The sequence below is a fragment of the Arachis hypogaea genome, chromosome 15 (assembly GCF_003086295.3).
Source record: "Arachis hypogaea cultivar Tifrunner chromosome 15, arahy.Tifrunner.gnm2.J5K5, whole genome shotgun sequence".
Taxonomy (NCBI): Eukaryota; Viridiplantae; Streptophyta; class Magnoliopsida; order Fabales; family Fabaceae; genus Arachis; species Arachis hypogaea.
Genome location: NC_092050.1, coordinates 146,173,008 through 146,191,990, shown reverse-complemented (window position 1 = coordinate 146,191,990; position 18,983 = coordinate 146,173,008). Strand labels below are relative to the sequence as shown.

The window sequence follows — 18,983 nt, the reverse complement described above, 5'->3', positions numbered from 1 at the left end:
TTAAAGGGTAGGCTTATTTGGGATAAGTGAGCTAAAATCAAACAATGGCCTCAATCATATGCAAGCATGTAAATACACTAAATAATGGACATATAGATTGGAACAAAATATAGATTACAATCATAGAGAAGGAAACTGACGTTAGGATTTTTGCCAGTAAAGAAGTTCATAAAAACAGTCGCGTTGTAGATATAGTCTCTAAACCAACAAAAATACCTTCGTGCAAACATTTTGGGTGTCACAAGTAACAAACCCCTTTAAAAATTGTTAACCGAGTATTCAAACCTCGGGTCGTCTTCTCAAGGAACTGCAAGGAAGTATGTTCTTATTATTGGCTATAAGGGTTACAATCGTGGTTTAGAAGGTGAGAAGCAAGTGATGACAAGTAAATTAAATGGAAATTAAAATAAATGAATACTGTAAAGCAACTTTTGGCAAGGTAAGAGAAATTGGAAGTCCAACTTAGTTATCTCTCTCAACAATAATGAAATTTGAATCTAAATTCCACTTAGTTAACCTTTACTAAAGTAAAGGAAAGTCAAGGGACTAATTAGTTTGACCTTCTAATCCTATTTATTTCCGAAGAAAAAGTTGGGATTATTGAAGTTCAGTTCAATTAGCAAGATAACGATTATCAGTTATGTTGAGTTTGATGATGTTGAGTTACTAATTTCTTAACCAAGACCAAAAGGGGAAAAAGTAAAATTGCTGGAATAGAATATCTTCAGATTGGAAACAATGGCAACACAAATTAAAGAGAAAGCAATCAATAACTGAAATACCTCAAATAATCATTAATTCAAATCATAACATGGAAAGGGTTCATAAGTCAAGTTGGCAACATTTATAGGTACGAATAAAAGCGTTAAAGTAAATATTAAACCTGGATCGAGAGTCACTCTTACAAACTAAGAGAAGTCCTAAATCCTAAATCCTAATCCTAAGAGAGAGAGGAGAGAACCTCTCTCAAACTAAATCTAAATCATGGAAAAGTGAAAATTGGCGAGCTCTCTCTGAATGGATGCATTCCCCCACTTCATAACCTCTGGTCTATGCCTTCTGGACTTGGATTTGGGCCAAAAAGGGCTTCAGAATTCGCTATGAGCGTTTTCTGCAATTTCTGGTGCGTGGCCTCTGTCACGCGTCCGCGTGGGTCACGCGGTCGCGTCAGTCATGCGGCCGCATCGCTGCTGATTCGCGCTTGGCACGCGATCGCTTCGTCCATGCGATCGCGTGGATGCCAGTTTCTTCAGAAGCTCCGTTTTGTGCTTTCCTTCCATTTTTGTATGTTTCCTTTTTCATCCTTTAAGTCATTCTGCCTTAGAAAATCTGAAACTACTCAACACACTAATCACGGCATCGAATGGAAATAAAGGTAATTAAAATAATTAATATTAAAGCTTAGGAAACATGTTTTTCACATACATCACATAATAAGGAAGGGAAAGTAAAACCATGCAATTAATATGAATAAGTGAGTGAAGGATTGAATAAATCACTCAAAGTAAGCACAAAATAACTCATGAAATATGGGTTTATCAGAAACACACAGGAATAAAATATTTATGGTTAAATAATGTAACCATATAAATAAGCTCAAATCTCACAGGTTGTGTGTTCTTTAGCTATAATTCATGTTCCAAATACAACTTCTGAAAAAAAAATTTCAATTTAAATTAGTGAGATACTATAAAAATTTCTTGAAAAAAAAATATTACTTCAACCAAGTGGTAAAAAATGCAAAAAAAAAATCAAACAAATATGCAATTAAATATGCAAATGCAGCAATTAACAAAGAAAATATTGGTGTTGAAAAGAAGGTAACTAACCCATGGAAATCAGTATCGACCTCCCCACACTTAAAGATTGCACCGTCCTCGGTGCATGCTGAGATGTGCAGGTGGATGGGGGTTGTGGTTCCTCAGCTGGGGCTCTTTTTGTTCCTTTCCTTGCCGGTGTTTTGGGAGCAGCTTTCTCTTTACCCTTCTTGGTGGCCATCCCAAAAAGGGAAGAAGAAAGTAACTTAAATTCAAAGGGATAGAGCAAGGAAGAGAATAGGAGAGGTAGTAAGTAATGCACATTAAAAGATAAATGATGTTGACACATGGTCATGACTACATGTGAAAAATCATAAACGGGAATATAGCAGTGCATATGAAGACAATTAAATGCAAGATGTTTATTGGCATGCAGGCAAAAGCATGAGTAGCATAGATGAAGCATTTAATGTCCAATTTAAATTACCAAGTCTTTTATACTAACAACCTGCTTGTAAGAATAATTATATTAAATTAATAAAATATAAAAAGGAAAGTCGTGAAAAACAGGCATCAGAATAGTAGAATGGAATAATCTAGAAAAATGCATAATGCCATATGAACTTTTTCACAAATACAGAGCATGCATGGTAAATAAGCTATTGAAAGTATTAAATTGAACATGCAAGCAACCCTTTAAAAAGTAATATATAATTGTCAAACAAATTTTGAATAATCCACAAAAATATAAAAAATAATGACCCAAATAAATTTCTAACACCAATGAAAATAATGCAATGAATGAAAGTGTCCAAATAAATTAAATGAAATGGAAGTGAAGAGGGATGAAGAAGAAGAAAGTAAGAAAAGGACGAAGAAAGAATAAGAAAAGATAGAAAAATTAGGATTAGAGAAAGAAAGATAAGAAAATTGGCACTAATCTAGATAGGTTGTGCGACGCTGGCGATGCGGTCGCGTGGTGTGCAATAAGGTTAGGCGACGCGGATGCGTGGGTCACGCGATCGCGTGGGTCACGCGATCGCGTGGCCTGATTTGTACGATTGGCGTGAGTGCAGCCTCGCGTTCGCACAACTCTCTGTTCGAAACTCTTTTTGCCAAATTTTTGGGTGACGCGGTCGCGTGATCGACGCGATCGCATGAGTGGCTATTATGGGGATATGACGCGGAGGCGTGAGCCATGCGACCGCGTGGTAAGGCATGTGCGATCAGCACCAGTCCAGCACCACTCTCGCACAACTTTTGATCGTGCACCCTTTCTTACGTCGATTTCCAGGTCACGCGGCCGCGTGGGTGACGCGGTCACGTGGGAGCCATTTTTCCCACATGGCGCGGACGCGTCAGCGACACTGTCGCGTCGCGTGCGTGCTTCTCTTTTTTTTCTGAAGGATGCAAAATGATATGGATGTTATGAGAAATTCCAGGTTCAATGAAATAAAATAAAATAAAACTCAAAAACAAACAAAACAAAATAAAATTAAAATTAAAATTGAAAAGGAACGATCATACCGTGGTGGGTTGTCTCCCACCTAGCACTTTTAGTTAAAGTCCTTAAGTTGGACATTTGGTGAGCTCCCTGTTATGGTGGCTTGTGCTTGAACTCATCCAGGAATCTCCACCAATGTTTGTGATTCCAATGGCCTCCGGGATCCCAAACTAGGCACAGAAAGCTTTCAAGTAAGTTAAAGCAAGTGACAAGGCCCCAAGAGTGTTGATTGCTGGACTGAATTCCGGGGTCCCAAACCTTGCTTTTGCACCCGTCTTTTTGTTGATCATTATGATTCCAGCCGGGTGGTTCAGCTGTAGAATTCTCACTGAAGCTTCCAAACAACTTCCTAGACCCATTCAGTTGAGGTTTACACCAACCCTTGCATTTAAACTTAAAGCTTCCAACCATAATGAACCTTGCAGGACAATTCTTACCACTGACCATCTTCCTCTTAATACCACAAAGAGCTCTAAGTTGACCATCCGTCTCCAGTAGCCCATATTCAAGTGGAATTAGAAAGTTAAGGGATATGAATTTTACCCACTTGAATGTTGTGAAGGATGATGGCAACTTAAGGGGAAGTATTTCTAACAAATTTGCAGGCTCCACTCCCTTGTGCTCTTCTCTGACAACTTCCACCTCTTTGCAAGTTTCTTCAATATCAACCTCTTCCTCTTGGTAGCTTTCTTCCAATTCAATCTCTTCTTCATTGTTTACCAAGGGCATGGGAGGTTGTGCTTCTTCTTCTTTAATCTCCATCTCTTGACCAACCTCTTCCAAGTCTTCAACTATGATATGCCTTGGAGGTTGTACACCCTCCTCAACATCAAATGCAACCGTCTTGGAAGGAGGTTCTGTGACTGGACTTTCCAATGGAGGTACAGCATCTCTTAAGTCTGCAACCACGTCTTCCTTTTTAATAATTGTTGCTTTGTCCAGTTGTTTAAGTATAAAATCGTACTCATCCTCGATGATTTTCTTTCCATGACAACTCCTTTCAACTACTCCTTCATCTTCAAGGGTCTCTCCTACCTTTACCCGTAGGGCCTCCTCTAGCTCCTTATGAAGTATGGATTCGCGAAGATGATTCCTTCTTTCCTGTTCCATATCAATAGCATAATTGGGATCATCTTGCTCTTGGATTGATGGATGTGGGTGCTCTTCCATGGAGGGTAGTGATGGGATGAAAAGATCATTATGTGGTTGAAAAGGAAGTACACTAGAGCTTGAGGATTGAATATTGGAGATAGAGGGTTGGTTCATGCGGGATATAAGATTTTGGAGTGTAGAGGTGAGACCAATGATATTAGAGATGAGTGTATTGTTATCCAATGGAGGTTGGGGTGGATCTATGTATGGTTCATTTGGTTCATAGGGTGGTTGGTATGGTGGATGTGGGTTAGGGTCATATGAAGGTGAATGGTGAAAAGGGGCTTGTGAGTATGGTGGTCCAAAGTCATGTTGAGGAGAGGGTTTATAGGCATATGGTGGTGGTTGTTGATAGTCCTTTGGAGGTGGTTGTTGCCATGAGGGTTGATCAAATCCTTGTGGCTCCTCCCATCTTTGATTGTTCCAACCTTGATGCCTGTTCTCATTGTAATTTCCTTTTCCTGCAACATAATTGTAACCAGACTCATAGCCAAAGGGGTGAGAGTTCATAGTAACAAATAAAAATTAAAAGCAAAAATAAAAACAAATTTAAATCAAAAGGTTATTGAAATTTGAAATTTGAAATTTTGAAAATTGAATTTTGAATTTTGAATTTTAAAATTTAAATATTTTAAAATTTGAAATTTGATTTTTGAAATAAGATAAGATAAGATTTTGAAAAAGATTTGAATTTTGAAATTTAAAACTAAGATAAGATAAGATAAAAATTTTAAAATAAAAATTTGAATTTTTTTTAATTTAATGATGAAAGAGAAAAACAATAAAATGACACTAAACTTAAAATTTTTAGATCAAAACGAAGAAAACAACTAAGAACAACTTGAAGGTCAAGATGAACACGAAGAACAAATTTTGAAAAAAAAATTTATAACTAAATAAAAACCAATAACCTCTTAATTTATGAAAAAGCAAAAATAAAAACAAATAAACAAGCAAAAAGTAAATATTTACAATAACCAATAATAAGGCACACGTTTGCAATTCCCCGGCAACGGTGCCATTTTGAAGAGACGCAAGATTGATGGTTTAGAAGTTATAGTAAACTCTCGTTGCAAGTATAGTTACTAAACCAAACAATCAACATTTCTTACAAACGTTTTGGTTGTCACAAGTAACAAACCCCTTTAAAATTGATAACCGGGTATTTAAACCTCGAGTCGTCTTCTCAAGGAATTGCAGGGAAGTATGTTCTTATTATTGGTTGAGTTTGTAAATTGGGGTTTTGAAAGTAAGGAAGCAGTATGTTGAATGATAATAAGAATAAAATAAATAACTATAAAATAGACTCTTGGCAAGGTATGAAAACTGAAAGTCCTATCCTGGTTATCCTTATCAATTATAATGAGAATTGGATTTTTCTCCCACTTTGTTAACCTCTAACTATGAAGGTAAGTTAAGTGGATGAATTAATTCTGATTCCTCAAGTCCTAGTCTATCCTTGGGAAAGGCTAGAGTTAGTGGAACTTAATTTAATTCTTGAAGAATTCCAATTTTCAATTAACAATGAGTTTGATAACTCAAGAGTCTCCAATGACTCAACCAAAGCCAAAAGGGAAAAATCCAAATTATTTATATTATAAATAAAAGAGAGTAATCATAAATCTGAAATACCTCAAATTGCATTAAGTAAAGAAAAATCAATCTAAACATAAAGAGTTTATAAACTAAATTGATAAAATAAATAAAAGGAACATTGAACCTGTGATGAAGAAGAAATAATTCTAAATCCTAAAACTAAATCCTAAGAGAGAGGAGAGAACCTCTTTCTCTAAAAACTACATCTAATCCTAAAATTGTGAATGTGAAAGCTTCTTCATGTATGGATGCATTTTCCCACTTTATAGCCTCTAATCTGTGTTTTCTGGGCCGCAAACTGGGTCGAAAACAGCCCAGAAATTGCTAGAGATGAAATCTGCCACACTGGTTTTTCGCTACTGCGACGCGTCCGCGTGGATCACGTGACCGCGTCACCTAGCGTCAGAGCAACTACGACATATTATATATCAAATCGAAGCCCCGGACGTTAGCTTTCCAACCCAACTGGAACCGCGTCATTTGGACCTCTATAGCTAAAGTTATAGCCATTTGAGTGCGAAGAGGTCAAGCTGGACAGCTTAGCAATTTCTCCAACTTCTTGTATTCCTTCCACTTTTGCATGCTTCCTTTCCATCCTCTGAGCCATTCTTGTCCTATAAGCTCTAAAATCACTTAACACACATATCATGACATCTAATGGTAATAAGAGAGGATTAATATTATCAAATTAAGACCAAAGAAAACATGTTTTCAATCATAGCACAAAATCAGGAAGGAAAATGTAAAACCATGCAAATAGTATGAATAAGTGGGTAAAGAGTTGTTAAATCCACTCAATTGAGCACAAGATAAACCATAAAATAGTGATTTATCAGTCACCCTACAACCCCCTTACATTCCAAGAACTGAGAGTCATTTAGAACTAATATTACACACCTGTTTTGTAGATTTGGGTCTGCAACGCCTCATCTTTGCCTTTTGTTTCGCCACTTTTCTCTTCCGAGCTATTTCTTCATTCTGTGCCTGGAGGATTACCATGATGTCATCTTCCTCATTGAACAACATCGCACCTGATTCTATAGCCAGATCCCAGGTCAACTTTTTTTCCAATCTTTGGTCCTCAAAGCACTGAGATTCACTGCTCCCATCCTCTTGATCACGGCCAACCTGCCCTGGTCCAACATCTTCACCACCTTCCACAGCACGTCCAGCAGCCCCACCACCTCCACTGAGTTCCAGACTGTCCCCTCGACCAGCCCCCAACCCAGCACAGGTTCCGATTTGTGTCCTGCATCCAGCTGCCGCATCAAGCTTCAAAGCCATAACGGAATTTAATCTGCCCTCCGCCATAGGACCGTGGCCCTCTTCAGTCGTCCCTTCCTCAACCGGCCCCCCTATCCACATAGCCGCCACGAGCGTCATCTTCCATAACCTGCCTAGGTGCGGCTGCTCCTCCACACCAGATCATATTATTCATTTTTTATCAAACACCTTATCAATCCAAAATTTATCATTACATATGTATCTGATTTTTAGCCAACCACTATGTTCAAGACTTTACCTAGTTGCTAACTTATTGTATGCATCTAGAATGATACTAGTATGATGACCTTTCTCCATTATGGTTTCAACAGAATTCCCATCAGGATCAATGAATGATATCTTATTTGATAACTCGTCCGTTACGTTCCTAAAGAATAGAACAGGGATCTTGCACATGCCCTGCAAAGAAAAGTGATAATAGTAATAAGTAAGGAGATACCATCTAAAATCCCATTTCATGAAATATATGAAACAAATATATAATAAGGAGATGTATATTAACTTAGTTAAGATAGTAAATAACTTTAATGAAGGAATATATGTATAAACCATGTCAGGATTGAGCTCAAGATAAAAAGAAGGTGCTTTGGGGTATCTGCTAATCATGATTCTCGAACTTAACCTTTGGACTGTGAGAGATGTATTAAAAAAATGATATGAAAATTGAGATGACGAAAGGGGGGCAATTATGCATATGATAGTTATGAGATAAATGCGTGTGATTCGTAAAGGACTGAGAGCAACGTATATGTAGTGGAAAAACTAATTGCTAAGTGATCTGAATTTATATAAAAATTATAAATAAATACCTTTGCTTTAATTTTTTATCAAGAGAGGGCAATGAGGATAACCAACTCTACATGTGAGATAGATGTCCTCAATATCGAAGAAATAGAAGATGGATCCAGTCTTGGAAGTTGAAGAAAGATGTTAGAAGAGAGAATATTGAATTTAAATAACCTTCAATGTAAAGAAGACCAAATGAATGAGGATGCGAAAAGAGCCAATATTGGCTTGAACCTGTTGATCATGAAGATGGATCATTTTGGCTCTTGAACAAAATGATTAATTAGTAATCCGAATCATCTAAATGAATAATGCATCAATATTGGCATAAAAGACTAGGTTAATTGAACACAATGCCCTCGAAATGCATATAATAAAATAAAAAGTATAGACTAAATGATAGAAAATTTTCATTAATTACACTTATTGTATAGTTTTTACTATGATTAGTTTTTTTTTTTTATCAATTTCTTGCAAGGTTCTCGACCACAAAGGGAGAGATGGCATCACTGTAAATGCCAAACAATCAACAACAATCATAACCAATGTATAAAAGGATCACACACAAACCAACACCTAATACAAACACCTTTTAACTTAAACCACCACAACTCCAAGCAAAATACTACCCACTCCAACAAAGAAAAGATGCCTTGTCCTAATCTCTAAAGTCCCTTCGGCATGGTCATCAAGACAAAAAGAGAATGAAACCACACCCAATTCAAGAAAATCTGTATCGCTAGCAGCCGCTACTCTACCAGGAACGGTCACACCAATAAACTCTTTGACAATCTTTCGATTTTACAAAGTTTCTCCAAGAGTTGAAATGCTTGAAATCAATCAATTTTGCAAAATAAATCTGTAAATTTTCTAAATAATGCAGCAAATTCAAGAATTTATTTCTTTCAAATTAAGGTTCCATTGTTTGTAGTCTTTCCTTGATGCCCAATGCACTAAATTTGGATTATTTGACATCACCTGCAGGTCTTCAATTTTACCAATTGACTCCTCCAAAATAAATTGTATCCCATTTTCCACTCCCTGAATTTCAGCAGCTACCAAATTACCTGCATCACAGAACTCACAAAGAAAAGCCACCAAATAATTATTTGCATTTGTAAGATATCCTCCAGTTGCAACCAATTGCTTTTCATGGATAAAATCGACACAAAGCCACCAATGCAAACTGTTTTGGTTACTCCTTTGGGTGATCTCTCAAACTTGTTTTTTCCACCTGCACCCTCTCTTGATTCCTCCCTTTGATATAGCCATCCCACTCTTTTCAATGATATTTTATTTCCTCCCAAATGTCTTCCACTTTGTCTACCTTATTGTGGAATATCTTTTGATTTCTCTTTCTCCAAACCACCCAAATAATTGCAAACCAAAGATTGATCCATCTCCTCTTTCCGCACATAGTCGCTTCTTGATCGCACCAAGCCTCCAAAAAATGTTTTAGCTCTGCTGGTTTAACCCACTGAATTCCTCCCTCTTGGAATGCTTTTGCCTATAGAAATTTCACCAACTTGCAATGAATAGAGATGATTTTCATCTTCTTCATGACTTTCACACAGCCCATAAGTAGTCTCACTCACTCCTATAATATTCAACCTTGCTAACCTTTTCTTTGTGTTCAACCTTCCCAAAATTGCAAACCACGCCATCATTTCCACCCTTGGTGGGACAGCTCCTCTCCAAATATTATCAAAGAAGTGTTTAGATTCGGCAAAACCAAGGGTTTCCCCCTCTACAGCATTTATCATTGATTTGATAGTGAAGCTTCCATCTGTCGTGAACGTCCACACTGCTTTATCCTCAGTACCTGCATTTAAGAAAACATTTTGCAAACAAGAATGTAATTCCTCACAGTGTTTACGCTCCCACTCAAAAAGACATCTCCTCCACCGAAGGTTCCAGTTCCATAATAGACCATCCCAAAAACCACAATTTGTAATCACTTCATTCTTGTTACTTGATACAACAAAGAGTATCGGAAATTTATCTCTGAGGCTAAAGTCTCCTAGCCACTTGTCCTCCCAGAATTTTGTTTTACTCCCATTCCCCACCGACATCCTTACACCGTGACCCACAATCGTCTCCAAAGGGGCAATTTGCTTCACACCATTAATTATGTCTTTCCAAGGTCCAGTAGAGTTAGGGACCTTAAAGTCATGAGAAGATTCCTTTAGCTTCATATCATTGCAAGAGGCCACAATTCGCTTCCAAAGGGGTTTATCTTCGTCCGCATATCTCCACCACAATTTTACTATGATTAGTTAGTGACTAAGAAACCAAAAATAAAATAGAAAAAAACCATAGAAAACACTATAAACAAAATAACTATTTAAGAATTTTGATGATAGATTATATTTTTTCATTTTATTTATTATCTAACGTATTTTATTTTTTATAATTAATTAAATATAAAAATTCATAAACAAAAAATAATGAGAAAACTACGTAAAGATGAAGATAAAATAAATTTGATAGAAAATATAAATATATTGTCATTGTTTGGATATGAAAGTAAGTATTACAAACGAGAAAATGGATAATGAATTAGAATTCTAATATAAGAATAAGAACATGGTATGTTATAAGAAAAAGAAAGCTAAAAATATATTGTGATATAACATGTGATGTAAATATAAAAATAGTACAATATTTTGGAAATTGGAAATGAAAAAATATTATTTATCATTATAAATGAATGAATTGTATATATAATAAGAATTATATCCATGACTTGATTTAAAACTTAAATGAACATTCTAATATTGAATTTGTAACCAATGTGGGCTTTAAACATTCACATGCTTATATTACAAAAGAGCCAAAAAAGAACTCTCAGGTAATATTATCTAATTCATTCATAGGCAAATAAATTGATCCATCAAAATTCAAAATCTGCTTCTTCAAGTGCATGTAATCATGTTTGCTGCTAGTTGGATTGAAATCATCTTGAAATACTCTATCTGTTACCTAGATTATTTCTTTATCAATAATAGACTTACCATTGTAATTATTTTTTAGTGAGAGTACATAAAGAGTACATAATATATAAGGTGTAATAACTCAACAAATATTTTCAAAGGAGATTTTTTATTCTCTTCAACAATGAGAATAACTTATTTCTCTCCCTCTTTTAATCCCTTCTAGTTTATCAAACCATCAACATCACAGCTTGAACAACTTAGAGATTCAAATCTTCTTCTTTCCAACTCGTTGATCGGAACAGCTATGTTCACCAAAAAAGAATCTTGCGAAATAGTTTCTCATCAAACTCTATTGAATGAGTTTGAAGGAAGAGGTAAGAATGGGGGAAAGAAAATGTCGAAAGAAAAATTAGGGATAGAAAAGAAAATGGCAAAATTGGATTGATCTCAACAAATAATAGACTTATCATTGTAATTATTTTTTAGTAAGAGTACATAAAGAGTACATAGTATATAGAAGGTGTAATAACTCAACAAATATTTTCAAAGGAGATTTTTCATTCTCTTCAACAATGAGAAGAACTTATTTCTCTTTTTTAATCCCTTCTGGTTCATCAAATCATCAACATCATCACAACTTGAACTGCTCAAGAATTTAGATCTTCTTCCTTTCAACTCGTTGATTGAAACAGCTATGTTCACCAAGAAAGAATCTTGCGAAATAACTTCTCATCAAACTTTATTGAATAAGTTTGAAAGAAAAGATAAGAATGGGGAAAGAAAATGTCGAAAGAAAAATTAGGGATAGAAAGAAAATGGCAAAATTGGATTGGTCTCAACAAATAATAGACTTACCATTGTAATTATTTTTTAGTGAAAGTACATAAAGAGTACATAGTATATAGGTAACACTGTGATGTTGATGGTTTGATGAACCAGACGGGATTAAGAGAGGGAGAGAAATAAGTTCTTCTCATTGTTGAAGAGAATGAAAAATCTCCTTTGAAAATATTTGTTGAGTTATTACACCTTATATACTATGTACTCTTTATGTACTCTCACTAAAAAATAATTACAATGGTAAGTCTATTATTGATAAAGAAATAATCTAGGTAACGCTAGCATCTCTAGAGATGAGGTGATGGCTCAAAAGATTCTACAGTAACTTCCTAAAAGGAAGAAAAGGAAAAATAAAAAGTTAGAACTACTAATAATATACAAAGCTAAAGAAAAAAACAAAACATAAACTTCATCAAGAACCCATATTTGCAAAGTAAGAACAATAATTATAAACAATAAAAGTCAATACAGAGCTAGTTACAAAACATATCTTTAAAGAAAAAGAAAAAGATGGGGGTATGAAGTTGAAACAAAGAAGCATGAAGTTGAATTTGACAGCATAAAACACTTATGAGTAAAATAAGAGCAAGTTTTCACTATAGAAGCATTAAAATTGCAATAGAAGTGAAAAAAAATAAAAGAAATCAAAACAGAACATATCAAATAGAGAAAATAACAAATAGACACATTGTAACAGTGAATATGAACCTTGGCACATTGAACAAAAAAAAGGTACATTATAAAACAAATAGACATTTAATTATTTTCAGCAGCCTATTAGCTAATAATGTGCTTCGAACAAAATGAATTTACTAAGGAAAACAATCACAGCACACAACTAAACCAAATTCTGTTAAAATAATCATATTCCTTTTATTTTAGTATGAATTTTAAATGCACATTTCTTAAATGCCAAAGAATAGACAATAAAAAAAATTACTCACAAATGTATAAGTCAAAATACATAATGATCATTGAAGTATGTTTGGATTAGGTGTGAAGCAGATCAAACCAAATAGTTTGACAGAATTATGCAAATTAGAGAGAGAAAGAAAAACTCAGCTTATCAAGAGGAGTATAAAAGAAGTGATTGCACTGAATGAAAGTGAAAGAATTGAAAAATCTGTAAAAAGCACATAAAATGGTTGGATGGAATAGGAAATTAAAGAGGTGAAACGTCAATATTTCTAATTTTTTTTAAAATAGTAATATAAAAACACATGTTTATATGCGAACATTTGAACATAGAAAACTTAAAATAATAATATGCTACATTGTTCTTTCAATTCTTTGCTTGGTATGGAGCTTTGTCCTGAAAGACGATAATAATAATGAATTAGATAGTGCATCGTAAAATAAAGCAAGACAACATCAAAAGCGGATGTAATTGTTATCTAGAAAAAATAATAATAAAAGAGAAACAAAGATCAGATTTGCTTTGCTCACATCATCGAACATGGAATTCCACCTGACACCACTAGCTTCTCGAACCTAATCGGATTAAAAGGAGACATTAGCAGATCATAATGGTAAACAGAACTCAAAATATTAATTATGATTCAAAGAATAAAAATGATAACAGGAATTAAAGAGATCTCACCAATCTTCTCTTGACCACCATTGCTGTGCTGTCTGATTTCCTAGTCTTGGTGTATGTCCTCTATGTGTCTGCTGTTCAGTTCTTTTTATCAGTCTACTTTTTTTCATTGCTTTCTCCTCTGGACACCACCACCACCATCACATCAATAACAAAAAAGATTAACTTGAAAGCAACGTACATGTTCCTACGTGAATAACCGATTCTAAGGTATAGCTCATTTTTCCGATGTCCGAACTCGCTTTTCCTTGGACGAGAAGGATGATACATCAGTTTTCTCCAAGAACGGCGACAGTGGACACCTGCAAAGGCACTCCAACACTCAAGTTAGTAAGAGTAGAAGATAAATATGAAGTTATTCAGAATGAATGACGTACCTCTTTGCATAGTTGAAGTTTTGTATTTATAGAATTATTGTGTTGCAGACGGTTACTCAGTGGGTCTAATATTGTGGAGTTATTGAGGATGTTAGCCTATTTATGTGGTAACTGCTCTTTAGTGATGTACCCATTTGGAGAGCAAAACACGTACTCCATGTACTCGTACTTCTGATGTAGCATGTATTTATTTAGTTTTAAGCAGATTCTGATTTATAGTTTTATCGGATTATAGCCAACGAATCATAGCCCCCAAGCTTGACTTGTGAAAGTTTTCAATTAAACAGGTTGAGCTTCTAACTTATAAATTAGAATTGTGATTATAGTAGCCCTTAAACTCAACTTGTTAGATTGAAAAGAAAAAAAAAAGAAAAAATTGGTAGTAAAAAAGTTATATTGAAAGATTGTGAACGATCGAACAAATAAAATAGATAAACAAATAAATAAGGATGAATAAAAAATACGGAAAAGCTCTGCATACAAGCCATTAGGGCTTGTATGCTTTACAAGCTCATTAAACAATAAAATCAAAATACGCGCTGCTCCACGTACGTTGATTACACGCGCTATATAAGATCCCGCGTATATCTAACTACCAAATTTAAAATATTTGTTTCCTTCTTCGTTTTCGTTATTTTGAGATTTGGTTGATCTTCTTCTCGCGCGTCTTCCCTCGTTCTTCTCCATCGTTCTTTTCCTCTCGCTTTCTCACTGGTATGTTCTTCGTTTACGTTACTTTTTTCTCTCTCTGCAACTCGATCTTCGTTTTCTATTTTGATTTGTTGTTTTTTGAAATCAAAGTTTGAACTCGTTTTGAAGATAATGGATCATTCCACCTCAGATTCTCAGCTGAATCCAGGCAAAGTAGATTATGAATTTGAATCTAACGAAGTTCCTGAGGTTTGATTTACATAATGAATTTTCTTTCAGTAATTTGTATAGCATTGTGTAGTTGAAAAATTGCTGAACATTGACTGTGAAACTAACACGTTAACATGAATCTGTCGATTCAATGTATTAGTTGTGATTAATTACCTGGAATTTATAGTAGACGCTCGGGTGTAGATCAGGTCTTTTTCTGGGTGTATTTTTGCTAGAAGTGTGGGTGTATCTACACTACTGGTTTTGTTATTTTAATTGAGTTGTTGTTGTTCAGGTGTATTATATCAGACATGATTGGGTGTGTTTTTAGTTTTTGACATGGTGTATTCTGCAGCCTGTGTATTTACAGTTTATGGCTTTAAAGGTCATTGTGTAGTTGAGTTGTTGCGGTTCGGCTGTATCATATTAGGCATGATTGGGTGTATTTGAATTATATCTATGGGTGTATCCACAGTTTCTGACACGGTGTATTGTGCAGCCTCTCTCGGTTGTTGATGACGAGCTTGTTCCGAAGGTTGGAATGACCTTTACCACCCTTGAAGATGCTGGAAAATTTTACAGGAACTACGCCAAGGCTGCAGGTTTCTCTACAAGAGTTCGGTGCACAAATAAGAAGGGAAACGAGATTAAGAATCAACTGATTACATGTAGCAGAGAGGGAAAATGGAAATCTAAAATATCTCCGACCGAGAAGACCAATCCTACAGCCGGTCTAAACTGTCCTGCAAGAATTTATATACACACATTGAAGGATGTCGGTGCTTGGATTATTTCAAAGGTTGTGCTCGATCATTCACACCCCTGCTGTCCAAGCAAAGCAGAGATGCTCAAACAGCACAGGGAACTAAGCATGTCCATTCGTCGTACAATAGAGAATAACGAGGAGGCCGGTATCAGACCAAGCAAAACCTACCAATCATTTGTTGCGGCTGCCGGGGGTCATCGCGAGTTAAATTTTATTGAAAAGGACGTGAAGAATTACATTACGAGGGAAGTGCGGAATGTTTCCGAACAAGAAGATGCAAAGGAATTCGGAAAATATTTGTTAAGAATGAAAGAGAAGAATCCAAATTTCTTTTTTGAGCTCCAACTCGAAGAGGATCAATCGATTAAGCTCGCTTTTTGGGCCGATGCAAGAAGCAGAGCCGCCTTTGAGTATTTCGGAGACGTCATTTCATTCGACACCACCTACAATACAAACAGGTAAACAAACTGCCCCTGTTTATGATGCTAAATTATTTTATTTTTACGAATCCGCATAAGAGGTGTATATTGGCTGTTTCATTGGGTGTATGCGAAGCATTTGTTAAGGTGTAACTAATAATTTTGCATTCTAAACCATGGTAATTTGTTTCAGGTATAATTTGGTCTGTGGTTCTTTTGTCGGGGTGAATCACCACGGTCAGTCAACACTTCTCGGATGTTCTTTGATGAAGAACGAAGAAATTGAATCATTCAAATGGTTATTTCAATGCTGGCTTCGTTGCATGGGAGGAAATGCTCCGAAAGGGTTTCTCACCGATCAGTGCGCATCAATGAAAAGGGCTTTAGAGGCCTGTATGCCAACGACAATTCACCGTTGGTGTATTTGGCACATCATGAAGAAGATTCCAAGCAAATTAAACGGGTACAAGGGACATGCCGATATCGAACAAGAAATGAGCCAAGTTGTTTGGAACTCTCACAGCAAAGACTCATTCGATAGGAATTGGAACGATTTTCTGCTGAATTTTGGTCTTGCGGACAACAAGTGGCTTTCAGGTAATGTCTTTTTAAAATCTGCAGCAGAGGTGTAAATTGCATGTTCCCTCGGGTGTATTTAGAGTCTGTGTTTGGGTGTATTATGCAGATCTGTACGAAGACCGTCACATATGGGTTCCTATCTATCTGGATCACCACTTCTGGGCAGGGATGAGAAGCACACAAAGGAGCGAGAGCATGCATTCATTTTTTAACAAGTATATCACCCGGAACAGCTCGCTTATTCAGTTCGTCAAACAATACGATAATTGCCTCGGAAGCAGGGAGCAAGCAGAGAGAGAATCAGATGCTGCAGATTTTCATACGGTCATACCGTGTGCAACCAAATCCTCCATTGAAGCTCAGTTTCAAGATGCGTACACTCACGCAAAGTTTAGGGAAGTCCAAGCGCAATTCAGAGGAAAGGCGAATTGCATCACCAGATTAAAGAATTCCGCTCTAGGCTATTCAGTATACGAAGTCGGAGAACAAGTTTCCAGCTCAATATTCAACAAGTTCGTGGTTACTTACGACTCAGTTGCAGCCGAGGTAAAATGCGAATGCTTATTATTTGAGTCGAGAGGGATACTGTTCCGTCACGCACTAAGCGTGTTAAGCTTCGAACAAGCAAGCCAAGTGTCACCTAGATACATACTGGAACGATGGAGCAAGAAGGTAAAGAGGTGTCACACACACATCAAGAGCAGCCACGACGAGCCACTAATGGAGCCAAGAAGCAAGAGGTTCGACCAATTGGTTTTTCGTTCGCAAAATATTTGCGAATTTGCCTCCGAATCGGAGGAGCTGACTGCAATTCTGCACCGTGCGTACGATAACGTCATGGCCGAGATGGAAGCATTAAAAGCCAAAAGGAAGGGGACATCTTCTTTATCCCACGAAGACGCAAACTTGGAATCCTTTAACGAGCTTCAAAGCCCGCCAAGGATTCGAACAAGAGGACGTCCAAAAAACAGGCTAGGTTCAAAGCTGGAGAAACAGATTGCAAATGGCACAAAGAAGAAGAAGACGAAAGTTTTAAGCGAGGTAAAAGTAATGTCCTTTAAATTTGTGGCGATTGAGTTTATTTTTCTCGTTAATAGGTTAGCTAATGTGTGAGTGTTATATTCAGATAAACCTGTTTGATGCTGCATCAGCGGCGCATTCAAATTCCAGCCAATATCAAGGACACGTTATGAATTATCAGTTCAGGGTACCAGCAGCAGGGGATAACTCTTTGGGTGTATAGTTTTATAGAATATGGGTGTAAAAGCACCGTTCTTTTGGGTGTATTTTTGTTCATTGACAATTTACATATAGACACATATATAGATTCATATAGAACAAAAGCTCTAAAAATTCGCAGGTTATGGGTGAATATTTGATTTGATGTTTTTCTTCATATTTTAGTAAATGTAATTCATACATTTTGAATACAGCACAGACAGTTTGGGTGTATATTTTATGCAATGTTGGGTGTATTATTAGACCTGCGTTAGGTGTAACAGTTTATAATTTGCGTTTATATATGCCTTGATTTTTTCCTTAATATTTTACCACCTGTAATACAGCTTTTGAATACATCACAGACAGTTTACCAGCACAGATAGTTTAACTATGGGAAAAAATATACATGGAATAGAAGTTGTTGATAAATGGCAAATATTTACATCATTTGTTCAATTTACAAACTACCCAGCAGTTGGATTACGCAGTTTCTATATCAGCAGAATTAATCTGACAAAACGGACTCAATAATACAGAGGATAGCTTCGACAGCCTTATAGCACTACTCTCCCTAATTGCCCGATCTCTTTCTTTATTCATCTCACTGAATAGTATCCGGGAAGCATACTCCACTCTATAGTGGTCCACCTCCTCCTACAATTAAAAAGGATATTCTGTTTAAACAGCAATATTAATTCAGTAAAGTAATACAGAGTTATATAGTTCTAAAGACAGTTACCTGTGGCCAATTATCCCATTCATACTTCCTCTTTTTGATGTTTTCCGGCTCAATTAACTCCATCCACTTCATAACATAGATAGCGCAGTCATAGCTGAAAACGAAGAAAATAAATTACAAATCTCATTTACGAAAGTTTAATGTTCAGACTCACAAATTTATACCTTGTTTTTTGGCCTGATATTTTAACATATGATGATTTAATTTTCTTCTCGTTCTCCCCTTTCTGCAGAGGTTCCCCGCCGGCATATGTTATCAATCTTGAAAATACATATCCCTTAAATAGCAAAACAAATCAGTAATACACCCGAATAAATGAACAAGATACACCCAACTGAATGGACAATATACACCCAACACAACTAACGAAATAGACCTAAATATTAAAGTAAAGAAGACAGAGGCAACTTACAGTGAATTTATTAACCTGCTTTCTCTCATCGCTTGGAGCTCTTTTGTGTAGCGGGTCAAGTATATGACATTTTCGCTTTGTTGTATTTATTAGCCATAACCACCAATGCCCCATGTGGCAAACAAGAGCAAAAATCTGAAGGATTCCCACATTTCAA

General features: G+C 36.0%; 2 protein-coding genes across 7 annotated transcripts; both read right to left on the bottom strand.

Annotated features, from left to right (window-relative positions):
• Window positions 1–770: 770 nt before the first annotated feature.
• Window positions 771–5,985, bottom strand: LOC140179012 (uncharacterized). Its single transcript, XM_072217148.1, has 2 exons — window positions 1,830–5,985; window positions 771–1,652 (listed from the first exon to the last, which is right to left on the bottom strand). Exon 1 carries the CDS (start codon window positions 4,921–4,923, stop codon window positions 3,355–3,357), a length of 1,569 nt encoding a protein of 522 aa, XP_072073249.1. The 5' UTR covers window positions 4,924–5,985; the 3' UTR covers window positions 771–1,652; window positions 1,830–3,354.
• Window positions 5,986–6,031: 46 nt separating this feature from the next.
• Window positions 6,032–10,396, bottom strand: LOC112751145 (uncharacterized). Of its 6 annotated transcripts, none has more exons than XM_072217151.1 (5): window positions 8,254–10,325; window positions 8,103–8,149; window positions 7,532–7,692; window positions 6,907–7,416; window positions 6,032–6,632 (listed from the first exon to the last, which is right to left on the bottom strand). In XM_072217151.1, the coding sequence occupies exons 4-5, from the start codon at window positions 7,390–7,392 to the stop codon at window positions 6,624–6,626; spliced, it is 495 nt and encodes a 164-aa protein (XP_072073252.1). In that variant the 5' UTR covers window positions 7,393–7,416; window positions 7,532–7,692; window positions 8,103–8,149; window positions 8,254–10,325; the 3' UTR covers window positions 6,032–6,623. The 6 variants fall into 6 exon arrangements, with proteins under 6 accessions (XP_072073252.1, XP_072073250.1, XP_025655982.1 ...); XM_072217149.1 differs by having other exon boundaries at window positions 6,032–6,623; window positions 8,254–10,244; XM_025800197.3 differs by having other exon boundaries at window positions 6,032–6,623; window positions 8,103–10,396.
• Window positions 10,397–18,983: the final 8,587 nt, after the last annotated feature.